The 23,654-nt window shown below is 33.3% G+C and overlaps 1 protein-coding gene across 4 annotated transcripts in view; it reads right to left on the reverse strand.

Moving 5' to 3' along the window:
* The window catches only part of Samtor (S-adenosylmethionine sensor upstream of TORC1), a 41,092-nt gene extending 39,753 nt beyond the window's left edge, over positions 1–1,339 (reverse strand). For 2 of the 4 annotated variants that reach the window (XM_035351692.2, XM_035351689.2), the window contains exon 1: positions 939–1,338. In XM_035351692.2, the coding sequence (XP_035207583.1) occupies positions 939–1,017 (79 nt within the window). In that variant the 5' untranslated portion in view covers positions 1,018–1,338. Of the gene's footprint in view, positions 1–938 lie in introns of all 4 variants that reach the window. The other 2 variants (XM_035351690.2, XM_035351691.2) reach the window with 1 other exon arrangement.
* Positions 1,340–23,654: the final 22,315 nt, after the last annotated feature.

A 23,654-nucleotide genomic window follows, 5' to 3' on the forward strand; every position in this document is an offset into this window, starting at 1 on the left:
CTTCTATTCATGGAAATGTTTGGCCTGACTTGAATTGCCGGTTTCGCATTGCCTCATTGTTCGAGTAAAGGACGAAACACCTTTGTATTTATTTCTTAATTATTGTTCATTGAACGGGAGTTGGTTTGTGCCTCTTGAAAAGTCAACTAATTTCTGATCAATGGCAATAATTACTAGCATTTAATTTAATTCTTGCTTTTAATTTATTCATTTTACAATTGTTATTCATGATTTAATTCCAGTCCCCGTTAAACATTTTTAACAATTTACATTCAAGTTACTTAAAAACATCTTACGAAATAGAACTTACTAAATATGGATTCACTCTTTTCAGATCATTCTACTATAATTAATCTTAGGAGATAATATAATCAATATTATTTAGTAAATAAATTATTATTATCTTACTTTACCGCAATTGCACAAGTAGTAGAATAACTTAATTTCGCACTAAATGAATTTAAGATCATACAACTTTATATATATATATATATATATATATATATATACACACAAAAAATGAAGAAAAAGTATATAAATTATGGTTTGCATTTTACACGCTGGATGTTCGGTATTCAGTAAGTAAGTAAACTGAGAAAATTTGAAAAACAGGATATGTCAGCCATAAGGCCTTCATTTCTAGCAAAGAACTATAGCCAAAGAAATGGTGGTAGCTTGAATCACGTTTTATTCAATGCAGATGAGCAGGCTGGTTATAGGAATTTTCAGATCTGCCACAAACATGGTGCATTTTGATTTACATAGTCCTCCCCTAAGGTATCCTTCCCTTTAAGACGAAGGTTTTCGTGTACTTTGCCGTACTTAAATACGCTAATCCTGTAATCAACCTGATTAGTCTGAACAGAAACAAGCTAAAAGGAAATTGTAAGTATTCTCTCATATGCACTAAGCAATTTTTTATATTTTATTATACTTACTGATGGATAAAGATTTTCTCAATTTATTGTGAACGCCTCTGATCAAACTGACCAATTCCCTATGTTCATCAGAAGTCATATTTTAAAATTGCTTTGAAGTGATATTTATTCGTTAAATGTAGGAATTTCGACGGAAAATATACAATGAAATGCATTCATATACTTGAGTTGCGTCATCATATGTTTTTTAAAATTCATCCATTACTAATGTAAACAAAACTTTTCAGACTCGCTAAACATATGTAAACGTACTGATTGACTTATGATAATATTTTACGATTAATTACGGCCCTGTTTAAAAACAATAAAAAAAAAATCAGGAACACAGACTAATAACACTGCACTGTCCTGATGTTTTCAACACCACGATTTTCAAAATTTGTAAACAGGAAATACATTTTGGTTGCCATGGGTATATATCTATTGTTGCAGTTAGAACAGAAATTAGAAGTGGGCTAGTAGCTTTTCCCCCTTTTAAATTTGTAAAAACCAACCTTAAAATAAACTATGCATAAAAAAATAGCTATAATTTAGAAAAGAAGATGTTACTATTACTTAAATTTATAACGTTTAAAACGTTAATCATACTTATTTATTAATTTTAAAAATAATAGATAAAACCCGCTACAGATTCGATTTCTTAAAAGCTGCAGTGTTTCCTCCCCCCCTTGTGCATTGAAGGCTGAATCAAGCTCCGACACTATGCTAATTGCAGAAGGGCGTTCCTAAAAGAGCCTAGCCACGGAGTATAAATACCTTCGTGAGCCTAGAAACGCGAATTCAATTGCGACGCTAGGAAAGCATAACTAGAGCTGCTGCAGATAATCAAGACACAATAACACGTCGAACAAATACTAATTCAGAAGTCAAACAAACAGCTGAGGATGGTGGTTCGGTAAAACCATCGAAACTAGTTCTGTGAAAATTTTGAAAATATAATGCTGATTTTTATTGTTTGACTTCTGAATTAGTACTGCAGATAGTTTAGGAGCCTTAGCATAACCACGGAATATACTCCGTGGCATAGCAAATGAATAGAAGCTATTATCCAATGAAATTGTGTATCCCTTGTGAACAAGCTGACGTTTTTAATAAACTTGGATTGTACTATAGCATTTGTGTTAAAATCATGCAAAGATCGAGCAATTTCACTGTGCGAGAATTGGAAGGTTTTTGCTAATTTGCCCTTGTTGGATTGTACTGTGGCATTTTTGTTAAAATTTTTCCAAGATCGATCAGTTTCACTGTGCGAGAAATGGAAGCTCTTGTTAATTTCATTGAGAGTTACAAAAAACTTGTGAGTGGGGAACTAAGATAATTACGCTAATTTAAATGAACAAAGAGAAGCATGGAATGAAATTGCTGAGATTTTAAATTCTGTTAGATTAGGGACTAAAAGGTCTGACAGCAAATAAATAATAATAATAATAAAGGATAGATTTGAAAAGTCGCATAAAAAGAAAGCGGCTAAAATAAAAAATAATTATTCGGGCACAGGGACGAAGGCCAGGCATGAATGAGAAACTTTCCTATGTTGAAGTTAAAGCACACTGGTAAAAAAAAAAAAAAAAAAAAAAAGGTTTAGTTCTATATTTCCCGTTCTACTGGGCCGATTGACGAAATTCAAATTGCGTTTTCATGTCTCAAAAGCGCGACTTAGGATATATATCAGATTTATATATAGCACTATTCTAAGATAGGTATTTTGACACAAAATCGGACTTTTTCTGAAATAACATACCAATTTTTTTACATATTTCGATTCTACAATTCAAATTACGCCTAAATATGAAATTTTGTAAAATTTGGAGCGAAATTTACGGAGAAATTCACAAATTTATATTGGCACTTTTTTTTCAGTTTGCGCCAAGAATAGTTCACTTGGCGAACTTCTTAATATATGGCAACCTATTTTCCTTTCCCTTTTCACATTGTTCGTGAGGGAAAAAAAGTCAAAACGTTCTTTCTTTCAAATAATGTTCTTTATATTATATTTTTATGTCATTATTTAAATTTTTTTTTTCTTTTTCGAATTTCATTTTAATTGTTTAAGTTGCATGCTTTCTTTCAAATAACTGTTTTAAAAATTTGTATTTACTCATTTGAACTACGTAGTTTAAATAAAAGGGGCATCGTTTATTATTTTTTTTTTCAAATGCTTTTCGTTATACTATATTTTTTTAGTCATAGTTATTATTTTAGGTAATATTTGAATTTTTAGACTTTTATTTAAATTTTTTGTGTTGCATTGTCTCTTCAGATAATTGTTTTAAAATTTTCTATTCATTCATTCGAACTGCGCATTTTAAATATAGTATTTATTAATATAAATTTTCCAGAATTTGGTTTTATTTACTTGAATTGCGTTTCTTTCGGAAGAATACTTTGTGACCCATACTACGATGCGTTTGAAAACTGCATATATTAAAAGAGAAAATATGGTAAAGCACAGTTAACACGACTTTCAATGGTATATCAATAAGAGGTATATCAAAGGTATATCAATAAGAGAGATATATATCCGACATTTTAACTTAGGATGCCTTGCATACATTGCTTTAAATAGTTTTATCATTGTGCCATTGCCTTACACAATTTGATCATCCTATATTTAATTTCTTAAAATGTTACTCATATTTTAGTCAAATATTTTATTTTTGAAATCGCAAGAATCAAATATTATAAAATTAAATTAAAAAAAATACTAAATTTTATGCAAAAATTTTTTTATTCTTAATGGTTTACTCTTTTTTTTTCAGGCATTCTGCAAGTATATTAAAAAGCATCTTGATATTTCTGACAATCATTTTAAATAAATTTATCTCCTTCCATTTCAAAAGGGCCCACAAACGGACGAGCGGTAATGTCGCTGAATACGAGTAGTTCGCTCCGGGGTTCGAATCCTGGCGAACGGGCTGGTTGCATGAGCGTTTTCGTTGTTTTTCTCACGTGTAACATGTATACGAACGGGTTTCGCTTAGAAAGTTGCCCACCAGTGGCCGAGCGGTAAAGTCGCTGAACACTGGTAGTTCGGTCCGAGGTTCGAATCCCGCGAACGGGCTGGCTGCATGGGCGTTTTCGTGGTTTTCCCCATGTGTAACGTGTATACGAGCCAGTTTCCCTTAGAAAGTCCTCCACGAAAGGCATCCCTCCCCTTAGGCAGATAGCCCTAGTGTGCTTTGCCATAATTAAATACACCACACCACCGCTTAGAAAGTGCTTCACGAAGGCATCCCTCCTTTTAAGCAGATAGCCCGGCTTTGCCGTAATTTAATAATCCAAATCAATCCATTACATCATTATTTATTCAGAGCCTTTATCAGTCTTTAGAGGGTAGGTATTTTGAAGGCATGAGATGAAAGGAAAGACTGGTTTCATCAAGATGGAAAACGTCTTTAGATGACATCCATATACGTCACTGGATAAATTCCTGAATCTTCAAATAATTCGACTGAGAAATGATGCGGTGCTCCGTTAATATACAATATGATATTCTATGACGTAATTTAAATTTATACAACCATATAGTCGAAAACCAGTCGTTCGTCACTTTAATCTGCAGTGATATTGTTTTTGTCTTTTCCGTTAGCACAAACTCAATTGCTGCTATTTGCTGGTGTACACGTCCAAGTGTTTTCTCTTTGAACATCCAAATTCCTTAAAGTAGATTCCCCTTAAAATTTTTGCTCTTTCCCCCTAATTTCCTTCTTTTCTTCTACATTTGTTTTCTGTGCTGACACAAGAAAATTAAGATTTTTCGATTTTTACACTTCCATAAATATTGCATTCTTTTCAAATTTTTTAAAATATCAGTTGCATTAAATTCGTCTCAGCTGAAGACAGCTTCTAGACATTTTAACTATAAATAAAGTTTAAAGCAAAGTCCAAAGAATAAATATTTGAATTAAAAGATTTTGTTAAATGAGAAAGAAATAAACCACTCCAGCAATGCTTATCCTGTACAACCGAGGAACCCAATTCCTATATCAGGTGCAAAAAATCTTAATCATATTATTTAGAGTTTTTAAGCTTAAAATTTTCTATATTAAAGAAAATGTTTTTTGTATAGCCTACAGCACGAGAAAAAAATAACTGCTTAAAAAAAGACATTCTTTCTAAGAGGATTAATGTAAAAATTTATGTTTATATATATGTTTTTTAAAGCTGGGACATGACTCAAAGTGTCAACGTCTTGTTTGCTTAAAAACATTGTGAAAATAAACATCAAACGAACGTTTCTCAGTTTCAGAGAAATAAATTTAAATGAAGTAAAAATAAAGTAGCAGACGATAACACGGCGAAGGTAAAAATTTCCTCTTACAAATATTTTAAAAAAAAAAAAAAAAAAAAAAAAAAAAGAGAGGAAAAAAGACAGAAATTAAAAAAAAAAAAAAAAAAAAACTGAAATGTTTCAGATTTTAAATTACGCCCAAAGGGGCGGTTTTTTTTTACGTTTTGTGCGTTACCTTTTTTTAAAAATAAATATCATGTTCTTTGCACTTAAACGATAAAATTTAGTTCAATAGCAACGTCGCAAAATAATTTTAAAGTGAGCAGATCTTTAGAATTTCCGATACACAGTTCCTCGCGCTGGAGATAAAAAGGTTTTTTTTTTTTTTTTCTCCGTAGAGTGTTGCCATTGCTCGCTTTGAAATCCTTGAGTTTGTTAATCAAAAATTCGTTAAATTTTACAAAATATGAAATCAATAATAAAACAAATTTCAAATTTCAAATTTGGTCTTCCACATGCCCATATTCGTAGGAGGATTATGTCATTCAAAATTCAATGGCTCTATGTACCGTTGTTTTATCACAATGCGAGAAATATACATACATTTATGCAGATAGTGAACCAATGCAAAATCGCAAAACGAAAACAATAGTCCTTCAGGGACAAAGCCCCTTTGGACTAATAATTTCATATAATGTTTTGTTGCTGATGCTTGCTTGTCTGAAATATAGTCAGCTCAAGTCCATGAACCCCTCCAAGGAGAGCAAGTTTACGCCTGTTGTTGGCAACAGCCTTGAGCACTTTACACGCAACAGTGAGATGATTTAGCTCAGTTCCGCTCCCAATTTTAATGGACTGCAATCCGGGGGGGGCGGTTCCGAGGGTCTGCCCCCTCTCTTCCCATACAACCAGCCTCTTCCCTACCACCAAACTCGATTTCACGTTTTAAAAATTGAGACTTCTTAATCTTTAGTTCTACAATACATATTCCGATGCAATATGTAAAACGCATTTTAATTTTTGGATTCCTGGAGTTTCGTTTTCGAAAGGAATAATGTTATCATTCATATACGTAGATTACTATAGTATTATTCTTTAAAAGATCTCGAAATCCATCGTAGACATATCTTTGGAAGACGTTTGGGTGGTAAGCAAGACCAAAGGTGACTATCAAAAATTCAAACTGTCCATTTTGAGTTAAGAAAGATGTGTATTTTCTAAATTCTTCTTCTTTAACATGAAAATCCTATTTTTCACGTCTAATGTAGTATACACCCAGGGATAAATAGAAAGGGCTAGGTCATTTCTTTGTTCGACACCTCGCCGACGCGAGCCCAACGAGATATATACTGGTAGAAAGCTTATAGCAACCTCCGACTGGTTCCAACCAACGAGATATATACTGGTAGAGAGCTTATAGCAACCTCCGACTGGTTCCAACATTAGTGTCACGTGACTGCTGGTCGAATTCCGAAAGTCCGGAAATACTTTACATTCATTTCTATGGGACGAAAGACGCCTGCTGTGCTTGGTCACATAAAATTTAATAAAAAATGGTTATCCGCTGCAGCGCCTATGGGTGTAAAGAAAGTTTTGTAAAAGGGGGACCTGTAACCTTTCATAGCTAAGTTAAAACTGCATGATTTATTATTTTATTTCCAGTATTTTTGTCATTTTACTATCTCTGTTGAATTGGTTGGAAAGTTTCAGCCATATTGTATAAGAAAATTGCCGCTGTATATGACATTTTCAGCATGTATTAATAGCATCAAAATGTAATAAATACTGTGACATTATTTACTGGAATCACCTTTTACAAATAATTGCATTTTATGTTCTTTTTCCGTGTACTCCGTTGAAATAAAAAGCTGCGCCAATTGGCGCTAACCTTTTTTCGCCAAATCGTACGCGTTTTGGTTTCATAAACAAGTACTGCCTGCAATTAAAAAACAAAAAAAGAAAAAAAAAAAAAAAAGAAAAAAAGAAAGAAAGAAAAATGCTATTATTATTAAATTATTGAGATTATTGAGATAAGATTGTGCGATATGTTTACTTTGTTAAAAAAAAAAAAAAGAAAAAGAAAAGCTAATTCAAAATCTATAAATGAGCTGAAAATTTGTATACTAGTATATCTTAGCTAATAATGCATGAATAAATCCTAAATTTTTTAAATTTAACTAATGCATAAGAATGATCTGGTAAAGCAGGAATAAAGTGGCAGTGAATTCGAACTTACCAAACATTATAAGGAATAAAATGGTATTAACTCGTTAATGTCAACAGATTGCGTATACTTAAAAGTGCCACCTATTTATAAATTAATCACTTCAATATTTGATTGCAGAGTTTTTGCTTTCATAGTAATATTTGTTTAATTTAAGATTTTTTAAAAACCTTTTCCTTTAAAACTATTTTTTAGCAACATAAATATATCATAACTATAGAATTTTCTTTAATTTATAATGAGGATTACGTGTGTATTAAGATATTTAGTAGGAGTTAAATTAAAAAAAAAAAAAAAATTCTTGAAAACAGGCCTTAACTTTTTGTTGCATACAAACAGTATATATATATATAGTTTGTCAAAAAAAAAAAAAAAAAAAAAAAAAAAAAAAACATCAAAACTATGTCTGAGTGAACTTTTGCAGGTTTGAATGAGGCTTTCATCATTATATCGTTACTAGTTTTTACTTTCTATTCATAAAAGCTTTTTTTTTTCTTTTCTGTGAAACAGTCAGTTTTATTAAAGCCCTGTATTTGTTAAAATAAAAGCATGTATTTTTAATTTGTAGTTTGTATTTTATTTACACTGTTTTATGTATTGATTTTTTAAAAGTAAATATCACATTCTTTATATATCTATAAAGATTTCCATGGTTTTACAAGCTAACTTTTTTTTAAAAAAATTTATATTATCTCAAAAAAAAAAAAAAAAAGTCAAATTTCTCATATCAGAGCCTTATATAGGGTATTGTATTTCATAAAGTTCTTCATGTAGCATATAATAATGTGTAGTTTCTATATTTCAGCCAAATTGTGTGTTTTTGTTTTAAAAAGCACATTACTTATTCACATATCAAAAATAGGAAATTTGGAATATACTTGACTACCAGTTTGAGTAGGTGATTTTTGGTATTTGTTCCCGATATATTTATAGTAAATACTATATTTAAATGCACATTTTCGTAATCTGTTTATTTAATTGGGATAGAGGAATAAAATATAATATGTATTGTCATGTTTGAATTTATACTTCTGTAATAAAATTTTATTTTGGAAATGTACATTTTACAGCTGATGTGCAAAATATGAAATCTTACTAAATTTAATGTATAGCAGCATACAGTTAAGGCAGTAGCTTCTAAGTTTGCATGAAATTATTTTCTAGACATTGCTAAGTTTATAAGCACTTCAATATGCAAGTAACTGAAAAAAAAAATGGGCATTTACAATCAGTGAAAGATTTTTTTTTTAAAACTAAACATTTTATTTACTATCGTAAATTTCCAAAATGCAAGTACTATTGGTAACACTGAAAGGTCAAAGGTAAATGAAATTGTTCCGAAAACTATTTCTGACTTTAAATTAAGTAAAATTATGTTTACTTAAATATAAGAAAGTAAAATATTTTTCTGTAATAAGATTTCAGTATAATTTATCTTTTTGTATCATAAACTATATTATAACTTTGGATAGTAATAGTTTATAGTTCCAGCTGAAAGTTAACAGTCTGTAAGTATATATTTCATGAATAGCATAAATACATACAATGTGATTTTCTTTTCTCTTTAGGAATCAAAGCATTAAAAATAAACGAGATTTTTTTACCTTCTCAAATATTATAACAGTAGTGCAATTAATTTTTAAACATTATTCAAAATTAAAGTTTCCTCTCAATTTTTTATTATTTATTTTAGATTTTCTTCTTAAAATTATTTAACCTAAACATCTTAAATAATGGCGCAAATAATTTAAAGCGATTATTAAAAGTATAGATAAAATATTCAGGAAAAAAAGGGTTAAGTTATATCTAAAAATAATTGTAAAAAATCGAATAACCTAATTCGAGACCGTTGTCTGCCGACTGCCCAGCAAACGGAAATAAAAAGCATTACTAGCCATATCAGAAGCGCGCCAAACTGGGGATAAACAGCCTAAGCTATCACTCCCCAAGAGCGCCAAGAGCTTAAGTCACGTGGTATATGTTGGAGACATCCTAGCAGACGAATTCTCTGTGGGTGAGCCGTCTACCTGTTATATGAAGTCGTTGCGCGAGCCTAATGGGGGGACGTAACAGGCAGTAATCTGACGTCACTGTGATGCCACCTGTTTTGATTTCCCGCATTTAAATCTGTAGTTTCATTCAGCTGCAAGACGATTTTCTAGAGGTTACATATCCCAAATTAATTTTAATCATATATATATATCTGTTTTCTAATATTGTATATATTTAAAATAATTTATATATATATGTAATTTTAGTCAGTTTTTATTTTAAATTCTATATTGTAAAGTATCGTTTACGTAATATGGCTTTTTGCGCTGTAGTAACGTGCCGTAGCATTTACATAAGTACGAAAGGATGAGATATTTTATTTCATGGGACCAAAGGATCCAAATGAGATTTTGCTTTTGACGAAAGAATGAATACACAAATGTCAAAGACGAGATTCTATTAATGTGAAGAGCGGAAAAATCTGCAGCGAACATTTTCTATGCAGTATTTATGAAGATGATATGAAAAATCGTTTGTTTTTGCAAAAAGAAACTGTTAAAATGGAATGCTGTGCCGAAAGTAAATTATGATGACAATAATAAATCGAAATTGATGATGACAATAATAAATTGAAATTGATGATGACAATAATAAATCGAAATTGATGATGACAATAATAAATCAAATTTTAATAATTTTGAAATAAAACTCACAAATGATTTAATTTTTCCACTGCCAAATACCATTAATTGTAGATGTGCCGGTTTCAGGGGAACCTTATCTTATGTACGTCTTCTCGGATTAGCATACTTGACTTCCAGTACCTATTAAAAAGCGTCGATTTGTAAATTATCTAAATTAACAGCTTTATGCAGTTCTTTCTAATAAGTCTAAGCAGCTGGAGCAACAGTTTTAGAATCTTGGTTATTTTTTGGAGATGTTTCGGAACAATCCATGGCTTTTTGACAAAATAAGTTTCATTCAAATTCTTCACGCTTATTGTTACCTTGAGTTTGAATTTATTGACCTACGGTCCCACAACTGTAACGCCTTGCTTCTTTACTCTTATTAGGAATAGCGCGTGTTTTATTTTGTGCGTTGGTACTGTGATACTGTTACTTAGGCTGGTCTCAGCGCGAACTTCATCGCGCTCTTACCAGCACCTCATGTGCCCCTTAACAGGGATTCCACGCGTACGAGACCTTATTTGGATTGCCACTAATGGGTGAACTAGGTGGAGGAGAAAAATGTAGGCCCTTGCCTGTAATTATTGTGTTGCAAGAATACAGAGATGTGAGGGTGTCATAATATGTCCTATGTATGATGCATGTGTGTGAAATTACTACGTGAAACCAACATTGTCCCTTAGGGCCTTTGGGAATATGAAAAGATCAGAAATAAAAAGTAACTGTGCAAAGGACAGGAATCAGATATCAAATGTTAATAGATGGGTGGCATATGGGCGGAGGTTGAAATCATCTTCTAAGAGTTCATACTTAAAGTTATCGGCAAAATGAACTGTGTCGTTGCTAATCGCTTTGTTGAAAAAGTTATTAATATGTCCGATGTGCGTTTTGATATCTTCGATCTTTAGATCTTTGTGTAAATCCTCGTTACGGATGAACCAGGGCGCGCCCGTGATTTTTCGAAGGAAGATATTTTGGAATGTTTGGAGTTTTTGGAAATCAGACTTAAATGCGGTACATCAGGCCGGTGAAGCATACGTGAAGACAGGGCGAAGAATTGATGTATAAATACACTTTTTCCGTGCGAGATCAAGTTTTGAGGATGTTTTGATGATCGGGTTGAGTTTGCGAGCAATACCAGTTGCTTTGCCGACAGCAGTTGATATATGGGGGTTCCAGGTGAGTGTTGCATTAAATTGCACACCTAAATAGGTTGCTTTGCTAACTTTCAGAATTTTATCATTAAATAGTGTGAGTTCAGTGTGTACGTTTTTCCTTCTATGTCGTCCGATAAGCAAAAGCTGTGATTTGGTGGCGTTGATACAGGTTCTCCAGGTACGACACCATTTCTCAATTTCTCGCATGTGGCCCTGTATACGTTTAATTGCATGGTCGGGATTTAAGGAACAGGACAGAATGGTTGTATCATCAGCATAACATGCTGTGATGCAGTTAATGTTATCATCGAAAAGCGAGAAATCCATTGCACAAATCAGGTACAAGAGAGGACCTAAATTTGAGCCTTGGGCGACGCCGGCCTGGATTTGTCTGAGGGGGGAGTAGAAATTACCGTATCTGATGGCAAATGTGCGATTGGTGATAAAAGAATAAATTAATAGAATCATCTCCCTGGTGACATTGAGAGGAAACATTTTATAAATAAGCCCATTATGCCAGAAGCGGTCAAAAGCTTTGGCCACGTCTAGCATAAGAAACGCCGTCGTCTGATGTTTATGGATTGCAGAACTAATAAACACTACTATCCTAACCAGCTGCATGGTGGTGGAGAGTCCTCTTCTAAATCCGAACTGCTGATCAGGCTATGAGCTCAGTACAGAATCCAGACGTTTATAAATAATTCTTTTGGTAACTTAAATAATTTAAGGTTCTTCTAGATCACGAATGAACGATTCGACCACATACGTATCAGTTCCATGGGAGGAATTATGACAAATGGCCGCAATGAGCAGCATATCTTTCACGGAGGTTCTGTAACTGCTCGGAGATATGTGGTTGAGGTATTGGAATTCCAAGTTAGACTGCTTAGGGGTGTTCTTGCCTAGAGGTTTTGCTAATGGATGACAAAGCACACGCGGGCTATCTGCCTAAGAGGAGGGATACCTTCATAGATGACTTTCTAAAGGAAACTGGCTGATATACACGTTACACATGGGTAAAAAACGAAAACTTCCATACAGACAGCCTCTTCGCAGTGATTCGAAACCCAAACCGAACTACCAGTGTTCAGAGATTTTTACCGCTCTGCCGCTGGTGGGCTGAAGAGCTAAGGGTTTCCAAATTGAACATAAATTTAACTCTTACAGCTCACGACTGTGTGTAACAGTACAAAACAATACTGTTAAGATTGTTTCATGAATATTTATGTAATTATTGTTATATGTTTATTAAACTTTTGGAAAAAAGAAAAATTTTTGTAATTCAATTGAACTCGCTTTCATTGCAAGTCTTTAATGGTTGAAAAAGAGATATAAAACAGAAAATAAAATAGTTAATAGTTACTACAAGAGAAAATAGACTTAGTTTTACATAGGTAATAATATTTTATTTTTTAAATAAAGCAGCAAGCAGACATTAGGTATTCTGACATTAAACTCGCAGCTTTTCAAAAAATGTATTAGACTTATAAGGTATTTCTCCCGCCTTCTTAGCGAGCCTTCGTGGTGTAGTGGTCTGCACGCTCAGCGCGTAATTGAGAGATCCGCGGTTCGATTCCCGGCGAAGGCGTTGCATATTTTTCATCTTGCCTGCTTTCAAAAAATACCTCTACAGACTCTATCAGCAAATAATCAGTTCAGTAAATGAAAATAAAAATAATGGAGATCTTTTCCAGTAAATGATAACACATGCAAAACAATCTTTTCGAAAAGGTACATTTACCAGTTTGAAACTTAACAGCGAGACAATTACAGCTCATTATAACTGTAGCAAAATTTTTCGAAATATAGGAAACACATCTTTTAGGTTATTGAATGAAATGGAATGATTTACTTTGAAAACTTATTAGCTACCTTAACATTATTACATTATTGTATGTAATGATAGTAATATATAATTCAATCGTGGCCAACAGTTCAGCCGTCTGCATGCATATCTTTTGGGAGTTTAGCACATGCAGTTTTAAAGCACAAAAGATGTACAGTACCTTTTTAGTTAAAATATATCAGTTTTTCGTTAGAAGTTAGTTCAGGACAATAATTAAATATATATTGAATTAGTTCAAATATATGTTTTACTGCCTCTGTACTTTATATTTAATCATGAATAATAAAAAGAGAGTTCAGAGTAACCAAGTATTCAGAATACTTTACTGAATTTAAATCTGAATACTGTTTAAGAATCTTATCGTATCAATTTGAAACATTATATAGCCCTTCCAAAATAACAAAGATATGGACATTTTTAACAGAAAAAGATAAAATATCAAAATCAAAATTGAGGTTTGTTTCATAAGTAAGAATAAATTTTTATGACACAAAAGAAAATGTACTAACTGAAGCAAAAAATTCTATAACATTCATTAAAATTTTGCAACAGTTTACATCAAACTGTGGCAAAATTTTAAAGAACGTGTATGTCAAATTGCGGCAAAATTTTAATGAACGTTTATATCAAACTGTGGCAAAATTGGAGATCTTTTCCAGATCAATATCTAACTGTGTTATGATATAAGCATTTTACACAATAAGAGGGGAGGAAGATCCTAATTAAATTTAGCATATTAATTACATTTAACATATGAGGGCAGGTAGCAGCTCTCTGTACATCGAGGATTTGAGGAATGCAAAATGTCCATTTATCCCTTCCTAATATGATTTACTGCAGTTTAATCACTTTAATGATGTCTGTTGGCAGTGGGTCACCAAGTAGGAAGGACGGAAGCAAGATCGAAGCAAATCGCTCAATACTGATTCTTCGACCCTGCATCCTAAACTCCTCAACTTCCTCTCGTATTTCTATCTCCGAAACTAATGATCCGATTTCGATGTGGTCCGTTCGCTGGGACTTAAACCCGGAACGGTCAGTCCGTTCATTGAAATCCAAGCTCGGACCGCGTAAATTATGCATTATTAATAGTAATATGATTAGTTTCCTAGGGGGTATTGAAAAGGATCTCCAAATTGATCATTCATAAAAAGGTTCTACAATTCTTTAAACATGAAAGCCGTAAATTATCTTTTATAATTTGCAGAATAAAATATAATTAGTGAACAGAGTCTAAAGAGTAGAACATTATCCCATAAACTTAAAAATTTGTACATAAACATAATCGATTGGAAAAAACATAAACATTTCTCCTTCCGTTACGAAGCTCAGCTTCCTGGCAACGCATATAAATGTTTACATTTGGAATGACCAAGCGAGGACCTCAGCGCCATCTAGTGATCGCAACATTTTTGGATCCGTTTTTCTACTATGTTCCATGTTCCACTTTATGCCGAGATTAGCACGTAGAATTACGTGCTGTCTTCCGGCAGTCATAATGTAGTTGCTACGAGGAGCGCTGAAAGTAAAGAAATGCATGAGCTGGGCGGTGCAGGGTAGCTAAAGTGTGTAGAAGGGGGTGTGACCAACGTCACGTGAGCACGAGATGACATCTGAATGGTGCAGTTCATTATGTTGGAAATACAATAAAATACAAAATACAAGAGAGAATCTAAGATTATATGCAAAATAATAAAACAAAAAGTTCTTGATTAGATAATCACTATTTACATATGTACAAAGTCTCAGGAAAGCATTATAAGCTGGAGAAATTAGTAGCAAGTCATAAGGCACAGGTCACGTCAGAGGCCACCCTCCCAAGTCCTGGCTCTGGTGAATGCTGCTTCATTTTTTAATTTAGAATTTGTGCTTTCAGAAAATCAGGGCCGGCGGAAGCGGGCCCGCAAGGCCTTCTTTGCAGGCGAGCGCCGACCAGCGAACGGCACATGCCTTTTTTTTTTAATGCAAAAGAATGTGCACTTATCGGGGAAGAAGAAAATGTTCCTTGAATGCTTACACATGACAGGGACCATGGGAGTTCGCGCCCTCTCCCAACACCTCCTAACAGAAGGTGTTGCCCCTCCTCACATTTCCTCTCCAGCTCATCCATCGATGCCTTGTCACCCATCCGTCAATCGTCAGGGATAGTATCATACAAAGAAGTTCGAGTTGGGAATTCACGCTGTGAGCAAGTTTAAATCTAGGTAATACCGTACTTACACTGACTACATACGCAGATGTTGTTCATTACTCACAATGACCCTTCTGCGCATCTAGTACCAGATAACGGTCATTTTCCATGTGTCTAGAAAACCACGTGTTATGTATCATCTACACATTCCATTTTCGTATTTACTGAGTCACTGTCAAAATTTTCGATGCACAATAACCTTACTGCTATTGAAAAAGAAAAGTCCATTTGATGAAGTACGTTCTTATTTTATTTTACTTAATATAATTTCTATTTATCCTTATTTTATCGTTTTTATTATATTTTTATTTAAAATCTATACAGTGAAAAACGGCTTTTTTTTTTCTTGAAAATTTCTGTGAGGGAGGGAAGGGGGGAACGGATTAGCCCTTTCTATCAGGAAAAATTTCCCATTTTGCCATATGTAAGAATGAACACAGGCACCAACATTTCATTTTCTTTACGGGAGTTGGAGGGGAGGGCAAGATTTGCATGGACGAAAACGCAAAAGTCTATAGAGCAGTGCTTCTCAACCTTTTTTGGTCCGCTGACCGGTAAAACTTAAGAAAAAATTTCGCGGACCAGTGTTTTTTTCCCCTCCCCCCCAAAAAAACTTTACAAAGTATTTAAGACTTACTACATAAGTTAATTGTAATATTCTTATTACATTTGCCTACAATCCTATTTAACTACATGTGCCTTTCGTTTCCTTCTTACTCATCCTGGTTATTGATTTTTAATCTACCTATAGTTAAAGAAATAGTAGTTATAGCACAGTATTAAATTCCATGGTTATTAAAAACTTACGCTGATGTATAGTTTTCAGTTGTCCAAGCATGCAGAAGAATGTAAGCAAGATAAGAAGCGAAACCTAACCTAAGACGCCTTAAACACTACGATAGATATTCATCGTTCAAGTAATCAGCAATACTCAAGGCGGACAGGAGCACACTAACTGGTGTACTAAGTGTACGGCACGGCAATTTATAAAAGGCGATTAGGTACCTAGTTGCCAGGTTGTTATATTTTTCATCAGCGATCATATTATTTTATAAACTAATAAACTATTGTTATTGTAATGTGGGTGCTGTTGTAATATCGGTAATTTCGGTTTTGGACAGGTAGCTGGATATTTCGCTATCTGGACACTGGTATAAAGAGTTTATTTTCTATTCCGGGAGGGGAAGAGGTTGCCGGTGTTTATAGTCTAAGCCCAAATTCTCAACACTTATACAATTTATTTAATGACTAGACTCCCCAATTAAGCATCTTGGTGTGTTTGCGCACACTTTTGTACAGAAAGACAAAAGGCATATAAAAAGCCACTTGATGAGCATACCTAAGCACGTCGGCTGAGATGCCCGAAGTAAAGAACTGAAGTTTTATATTCAGTTTATTTTCATAAAACGTTGAGAATCTTTATTAGATTTTTAATATTAAGTTGGCTTCTGGGGCTACACCCAAGGACAACTAGATATCTACAGGCCTGCTCCATCGATTTGTGACGCAACAAGCGAAGGCGATCGACACATATTTATGTCACTTTTTATTTCAAACACAAAAGTCAAGTGAAATTAATTTTTACAGCTTAATATTTTGAATTTTAGGATTAATAACTTGCTATATTATATAGTAATATTTAAATACTTTTCTACCGATTTATCAAACAGAAGATAAAATAAGATTTGAGCGATATTATAAATTTAGCGAAGCAGATTTAAATAAACTGAAACGTATCTGAACTTTTATACGATTATAAAATTTGAAAAATTAAACGGAAACATATGCACAGAAAAATATTTATAAAAATTAAACAGTATGTTAATATCAATGAAAATATAACATGTATAATGAGCTCAACACAAGATGATTTTCATTTCGTAATAAAAAGAAGAAAATGTATCTTAGGCTCTCCGATTAGTCTATATTGCTTAAATTAAGCAGACTGATTTATACTGCTTAAATATTAAAAAACGTATATAATATTTCGTAACAAAATTAATATCAACACGTTAATTCTAATATAATAAAATATTGCTTTATAATTATGTTTTTCTGTGCAATGATATTGAAGAAAAAGGGGCTATTTCTTTTCTTTATTCCCTTAAAGATTTTTCAATATTCAATCCGAGATCCTAAGATGCTTTTTAAAATAAATACACAAGTGGACATTAAGTGAAATACCTAAATCGTATTAATATGTTATCCTAGATGCTAGATCTTAAGTTGAATCTACATATTGAAAAAAAAAAAAAAAAAAAAAAAAAAAAAAGAAGATTGATCCTAAAGATGCTTTATAAGCAAAAACGTTATACAGTAAATCTTAAAGCATATCCTCCAAAAATATATTACAAATTCTCTAAAAACAAAGCAAGATCATGAGTAGTTCTACTATTGACATATCATCACAAAATCAAACATAGGCAATGAAATGAGCGTCTTTATTACTATCTGTTGCCTCATCAAAATGTATTGAAAGTAATTTGTCACGCAACTTCGAGAAAAGCTGACGCTGTACATCTTCAGCTATATCAGTAATTCGACGGGCAACAGTATCATTTGAAAAAGGTATGGACTGCAATTGGTTTGCAAAATTATCTCCAAACATAGTTTCTACAATCTCAATTGCTGCTGGCAAAATACGCTTTTCACCATTGGTGTGAGGCTTTTTACATCTGGCTATTTTATATGAAACTTTGTAAGAAGCAATTAATGCTTTTTCATTCAGACAAAGTTTATTTTTTTTAAAATGTTTTTTGCTTTTCATATGGTTTTAATTTTAATTTGAAAAATTCTCTGGGTTTGTTGACGTACTCACTATGAAGTGTTTCCAAATATCTTTGAAGTTTATTAGGTTTCATGCTGTCTGCTACCAATAATTTTGAGGAAATGATACATAATGGTCTTTGTTCTTCATTTACTTTAGTAGTGGTAAATCCAAAATTTAAATATTCTTGAGAATATTTTCTTGATTTTATTTTCGGAACCACGTTCGTCTGTGTACTTGTTGATGCTTGACTATCGTCTAATGCTCGCTTACGCCGGCTTAAAAATCTATCCATAATTCTGCCGCCGTGAATTTTTAATACGGTGAATTGCAATTAACACGAAAACATATAACAAACATTCACGGTAGAATAGATAGCGACAGAAGGATAGACTCGAATGAGACTGGCTGGAATTAAAACTGGTGCTATCGAATTTCCTCCTTCTCCCTATAGAGAAGCATTTTGTGACATCTGCGAATGCTTGAGGCGGCATCTTGGCTCCGAAAACGGTAATCCTTGCGACATGCAGCGCCATCTAGCCACGCAGCGATATGTAGACATACAGACATTCACGCAGATACTCCAGAATGTTCGAGACAAGTCGGAACTTCTTGTGAAACCGCGAGTATATCTGAGATGGTGGACAGAACAGCAATAAAAGTGAAACAGATTCTTGTTTTGTCAATGCTGAGGATCGACGTTGCCAAATATGAATAAATTTACGTATTCTTGATAATTTTTAAGTTTAAAATTAAGATCGTAGTTTAATTAAGTAGTAAGTAATTAGTAATTAAGATTTAGCGCCAAAAATACTCAAAATACATTATAATTGCATACACTTTATAATATGGGGGGGGGGAGCGATGAAAATTATGGCTGAAAATTGAGCCGCGTGTACTTAAAGGTTGAAAAACACTGGGTTTAAGTAAGACTTAGCTAGTGTTTTTGGAGAGAGAGGTTTGGTGGTCACAGAGCCCTTGGCAAGCATTAAGTTTGACCCATCCCACACGGTCAAACCTTTCCTTATCGTTTGTTAGAAAGATGCTAATACTTCCCAACCGCTCGAAAAAGGTATCATAAAGTTTATTTTTTTCATTAGCTTCATTTTTTTACTTTTCATCTTTATTCTATATTTAGCAGATGTTATGACATATTTTTAAAAGAAAGATTAGCTATTTAAAATTTAGAATTGAATTTTTAAATTTCAGTGTGAAATTTTGATAACACGGAAACAAAGAAGAAATCACAGAATCGTAAACGCAAAGCTGAGAAAGATGCTGCTCTTCAGAAGCAGGCTGTAAATACGCATATACATTCTTTGTCGCTAAAACTCAATTCAAATCAAAATATAAAGAAATCTCACTTACCTGTCAGACGCATTCTCGCCTTTTATCATTTTCTACATATTTTATTGACGACACAATTAAATACATTTACAACAAAGAGAGGCACATATAAACTTTGGTTAATGTTTCGCGTTGGTGCTACATCTTTCGCAATCATCAAGGTTCTGAACTAGTCCTCGGAATTCAAGCGCACACAGCGCCATCTGGTGCAATACAGTTTCTACAGACTGCCCCCCGAATGACCAGGGGTTCATTCAAACACTTACATTAATACACATTTAACAAAAGAAACTCTTACAATGTAAAGTTCAATCAATTCACATATTAAGGAAACTACACTTATTTACTATATAAACAAATCATTCATCTTTAAACAATTTGTAAAGTTACTTGCAATAAAGTATAATAAAGATAATAAGCTGGCAACTCAATACCTGTACATACATTAAACTTTTATCACATATATGGAATAGTCCTGTAACAATAATACAGATTAATAAACATATAATAAACAATTAAATTTATTCATTTATTTCAAGATTATATAAAAGCTGCACAGGTCTTTTAATAACTGATGTACCTGTTTTAATTTCACAAGACCTTACTTTTCCATCTCTGCCAGGAAATACTGTTACAACTCTTCCTAATTTCCAAAAATGTCTAGGTAGCTTTTCATCATGAATTAATACAATATCATTAACTTTAAATTCAGTAATTTTACCTGAAGGTTTAACACAATGAACAGATCTCAGCATTAATAAGTATTCATTTTTCCATTTATTCCAAAACATACTTACCAATCTTTCTTGATAATTAAATCTTTTAATTAGCATTTTCCTATTAACTAAATTAGAATCAAAATGAAGCCTGGCAGGAGGCAAACTATTCACCCTGCGCCCCAATAGCATATGAGCTGGAGTTAGAGGCATAGGTTTCTGTAATTCAGAATAAACACAAGTTAAAGGACGAGAGTTAAGAACACCTTCAATTTCAATAATTAGAGTTTCTAACTCTTCTCGAGATAAAGTGGTTTTTCTGAGAGGTTTTTGTAAAGCAAGTTTTACAGATTTAATTAGTCTTTCATAGAAGCCACCCCACCACGCAGCTTTCTCAGCGATGTAGCACCATTGGATTTTGTGGGAGGCGTAAAAGTCTTTTACTGTTGGATGACTAATGACAGTCCACATATTTTTAAGTTCAAGTTCTGATCGTTTGAAAGTTTTGGCATTGTCCGTCAAAACTTGAGAACATAGACCTCGACGAACAATGAATCGTCGAAAAGCAAGAAGAAATGTTTCTGTGCTCATGCTACCAACAAACTATAAATGAAGAGCTCGCGTTACTCCACAAGTAAACAACACTATGTAGTTTTTCTCATCACTGTCTTTGGTATAAAGTGGTTCACCGAAATCTATACCTACTACAGAAAAAGGAGGTAATTCTTCTGTTCTATTTACTGGTAAAGGTGCAGTAACTTGCACACCAGGAGAAGAATTAAATCGTTTACACACAATACATTTTCTTCAGATATTTTTAACAGTTTGTCTTCCTTTAATTATCCAGTATCTTTCGCGTATTTCTATCAAAGTTTCAGAAATTCCACCGTGAAACACTTTGCTGTGTGCATCCCACACTAATAAATTCACAAAGTGATGTTTTGAGGGCATAATAATTGGGTATCTTTGAAGGTATAAAGTCTCGACTTCTGAAGTCTTCCACCAACATGCATTATCCCGTCATTATTAAGAAAGGGATTCAGTTCTAGAATAGAGGAAGTCTTAGAAATTGTTTTACCCTGTCTCAAAGAGGACAGCTCTTCCGCAAAAGCTTCACTTTGAACAGTTTTTGTCCAGATAATTTCAGCCTCGTTAAGTTCTTCAGTGCTTAGTTCACCACATCGTTTAGTTTTAAATTTAAGATTGTATATAAATCGTAGTATCCAATTTGTAACACGGTATAATTTTCTTAAACTACTATATCTATTCAAATCCATTAAATGTGTCAAATTCTATTGCACTTCGCACACAAAAGACGATACTTCTTCCAGTTTACTTCTTTTTTCGCAATATACTTCTGGAGAAATCTCTCGACAAATTTCATAATTAGAGCCTTTTGGCCAATCCCTTTTCTTCAACCGAAGCCATTCTGGACCTTGCATCCAAATCGAACTGGACATAAACTTTTCCACGGTAGCTCCTCGAGATATGAAATCTGCAGGATCATCCTGCCCACTACAGTGATTCCAATCAGCAGGATCAGTTCTAGACTGGATTTCGGATGCACGGTTCGATACAAAAGGTTTCCATTTTGAAGCTTTCCCTATAATCCAATGAAGAGCGATTAAAGAATCTGTCCACATATATACCCTAGGCACAGGAAATTTAAAATTTGTTTTCAAATATTGGAAAAGTCTAGAAGAAATAACAGCTCCCATAAGTTCAAGCCTCGGTAATGTCAACCTTTAAGCGGTGCGATTCTAGATTTCGCAGTGATAAAACTTGTATAAATACAATCATCACTTGACACGTAACGAAAGTACGCAACTGCTCCGAAAGCTTTAGGAGAAGCGTCAGAAAATATGTGTAGTTCTAATTCTTTCACCAATTTCCATGGTATGGAGAAATATTTTCTTTCGATTGTCAAATCTTTCAACAGATAAATCTGAGAGCACCAATTATCCCATTTTTTCTTCAAGTCAGTTGATAGCTCATCATCCCATCTTAAACCAAGTTCCCATATTTCTTGCATTAATAATTTTATGAGAACAATAAAAGGGGATGCAATTCCCATAGGATCAAATAACTTCGAAGCTGTCTGAAGTACACTACGTTTTGAATTCTTCCTATCACAGGTCATGTCCAGTAGAGGTTTTACATCTAACTTAAAAGTATCTTCTTCGGTGTTCCATATTATGCCTAAAACCTTCAAAGGACGTTCTTTAGTTTCTGTCACATCAGACAAACCTCCTTCACTCCATAAATTTCTCAACTCATCCGAATTAGTATTAAATTTTCTTAAATTCATCGCATTGTTCGCATCTTTAAGAATTTTTACAGCGCTCTGTGAAAGTTTTCTCTATTGTATTTGCTCCGTAAAAAAGATCATCTACATAAAGTGCCGAGTCAAGCATTTCACAAGTTTCGCTTTGTTCAAGTTTATATTTTCTAATGTGGTATTTAATAGTCGCAGCAAGGATAAATGGGCTTGATGTCACTCCAAAGGGAACGCGAGTCATTCGTAAAATTTTGTAAACTTTTGAATTACTTTCATCTGGAAACCAGAAAAAACGTAAATAGTCTCTATCCTCTTCCGCTATTCCTATGGTCAAAAATGCTCCCTGAATATCACAGCTGAATGCATATTCATAGTCGCGAAATCGCAAGATTACATCCAAAATTTTGGGATTCAACGGTGGCCCAGGATTCAAGCATTCATTAAGAGATTTGCACCCATTACCTTTTGACGATGCATCGAAAACCAATCTGACTTTCGTAATGTCCCTATCCGATCTTACTACAGCTGAATGAGGCATATAATAAGAATTCTCTTCTAATCCGAAAGGACATTCTTCAACGATATTCAGTTTTAATTGCTCCTTAACTATATTCTTCTATTCATTATAAACCCAATCATTTTCTTTCATTTTTACACTTAAGTTACGAAATCTACGTTTTGCTACCGCGAAATTGTTAGACAAGTTTTCTGTTTTACCGTCCCAGAATAATTTAAATTACTTTCGAATTGAGAAATAAATTCCTCTTTAAATTTAAAATCTCCTCTGTGAATATCATTTATCCCCATTGAATCTAACTGCCAAAACTGCGTTAGTTTTTCATTTAATGCGGCGCAACATTCAATTTTCATAATAGAAATATCCCGATTCGCATTTAAATCTGATGGAGGGATTCGACCTTGAACAACCCTTCCAAACAGAGTATCAATAAAATACAAAGATTTATTTAATCGCTGTTTTTTCTCCCGTATGAATATCCCAAAAATACTGTGCTCCAATAAGCAGAGACAATTCATTTCCTGACGATTTACTTAAGTTTGACAACTGAATGTTCTTCCTCGAAAGTATTTGCATTAATTTGTTATGTGATACTTTAAATTGCGATCCAGAAATACAGTCAGTCAAAAGTGCTTCAATCGTTATTTTCTTGTCCGAATCACATAAATTACAAAGTGAAAACCGAACTACGTCATACGTTGTTTTGTATTGGCACTCTAGAGCCGGAAGTGTAAACTGCTAGACTTTCTTGTCTAATTATGGGT

Source organism: Stegodyphus dumicola, chromosome X2 (assembly GCF_044657685.1).
Source record: "Stegodyphus dumicola isolate Sdum_Otavi_A_Nest chromosome X2, ASM4465768v1".
Taxonomy (NCBI): Eukaryota; Metazoa; Arthropoda; class Arachnida; order Araneae; family Eresidae; genus Stegodyphus; species Stegodyphus dumicola.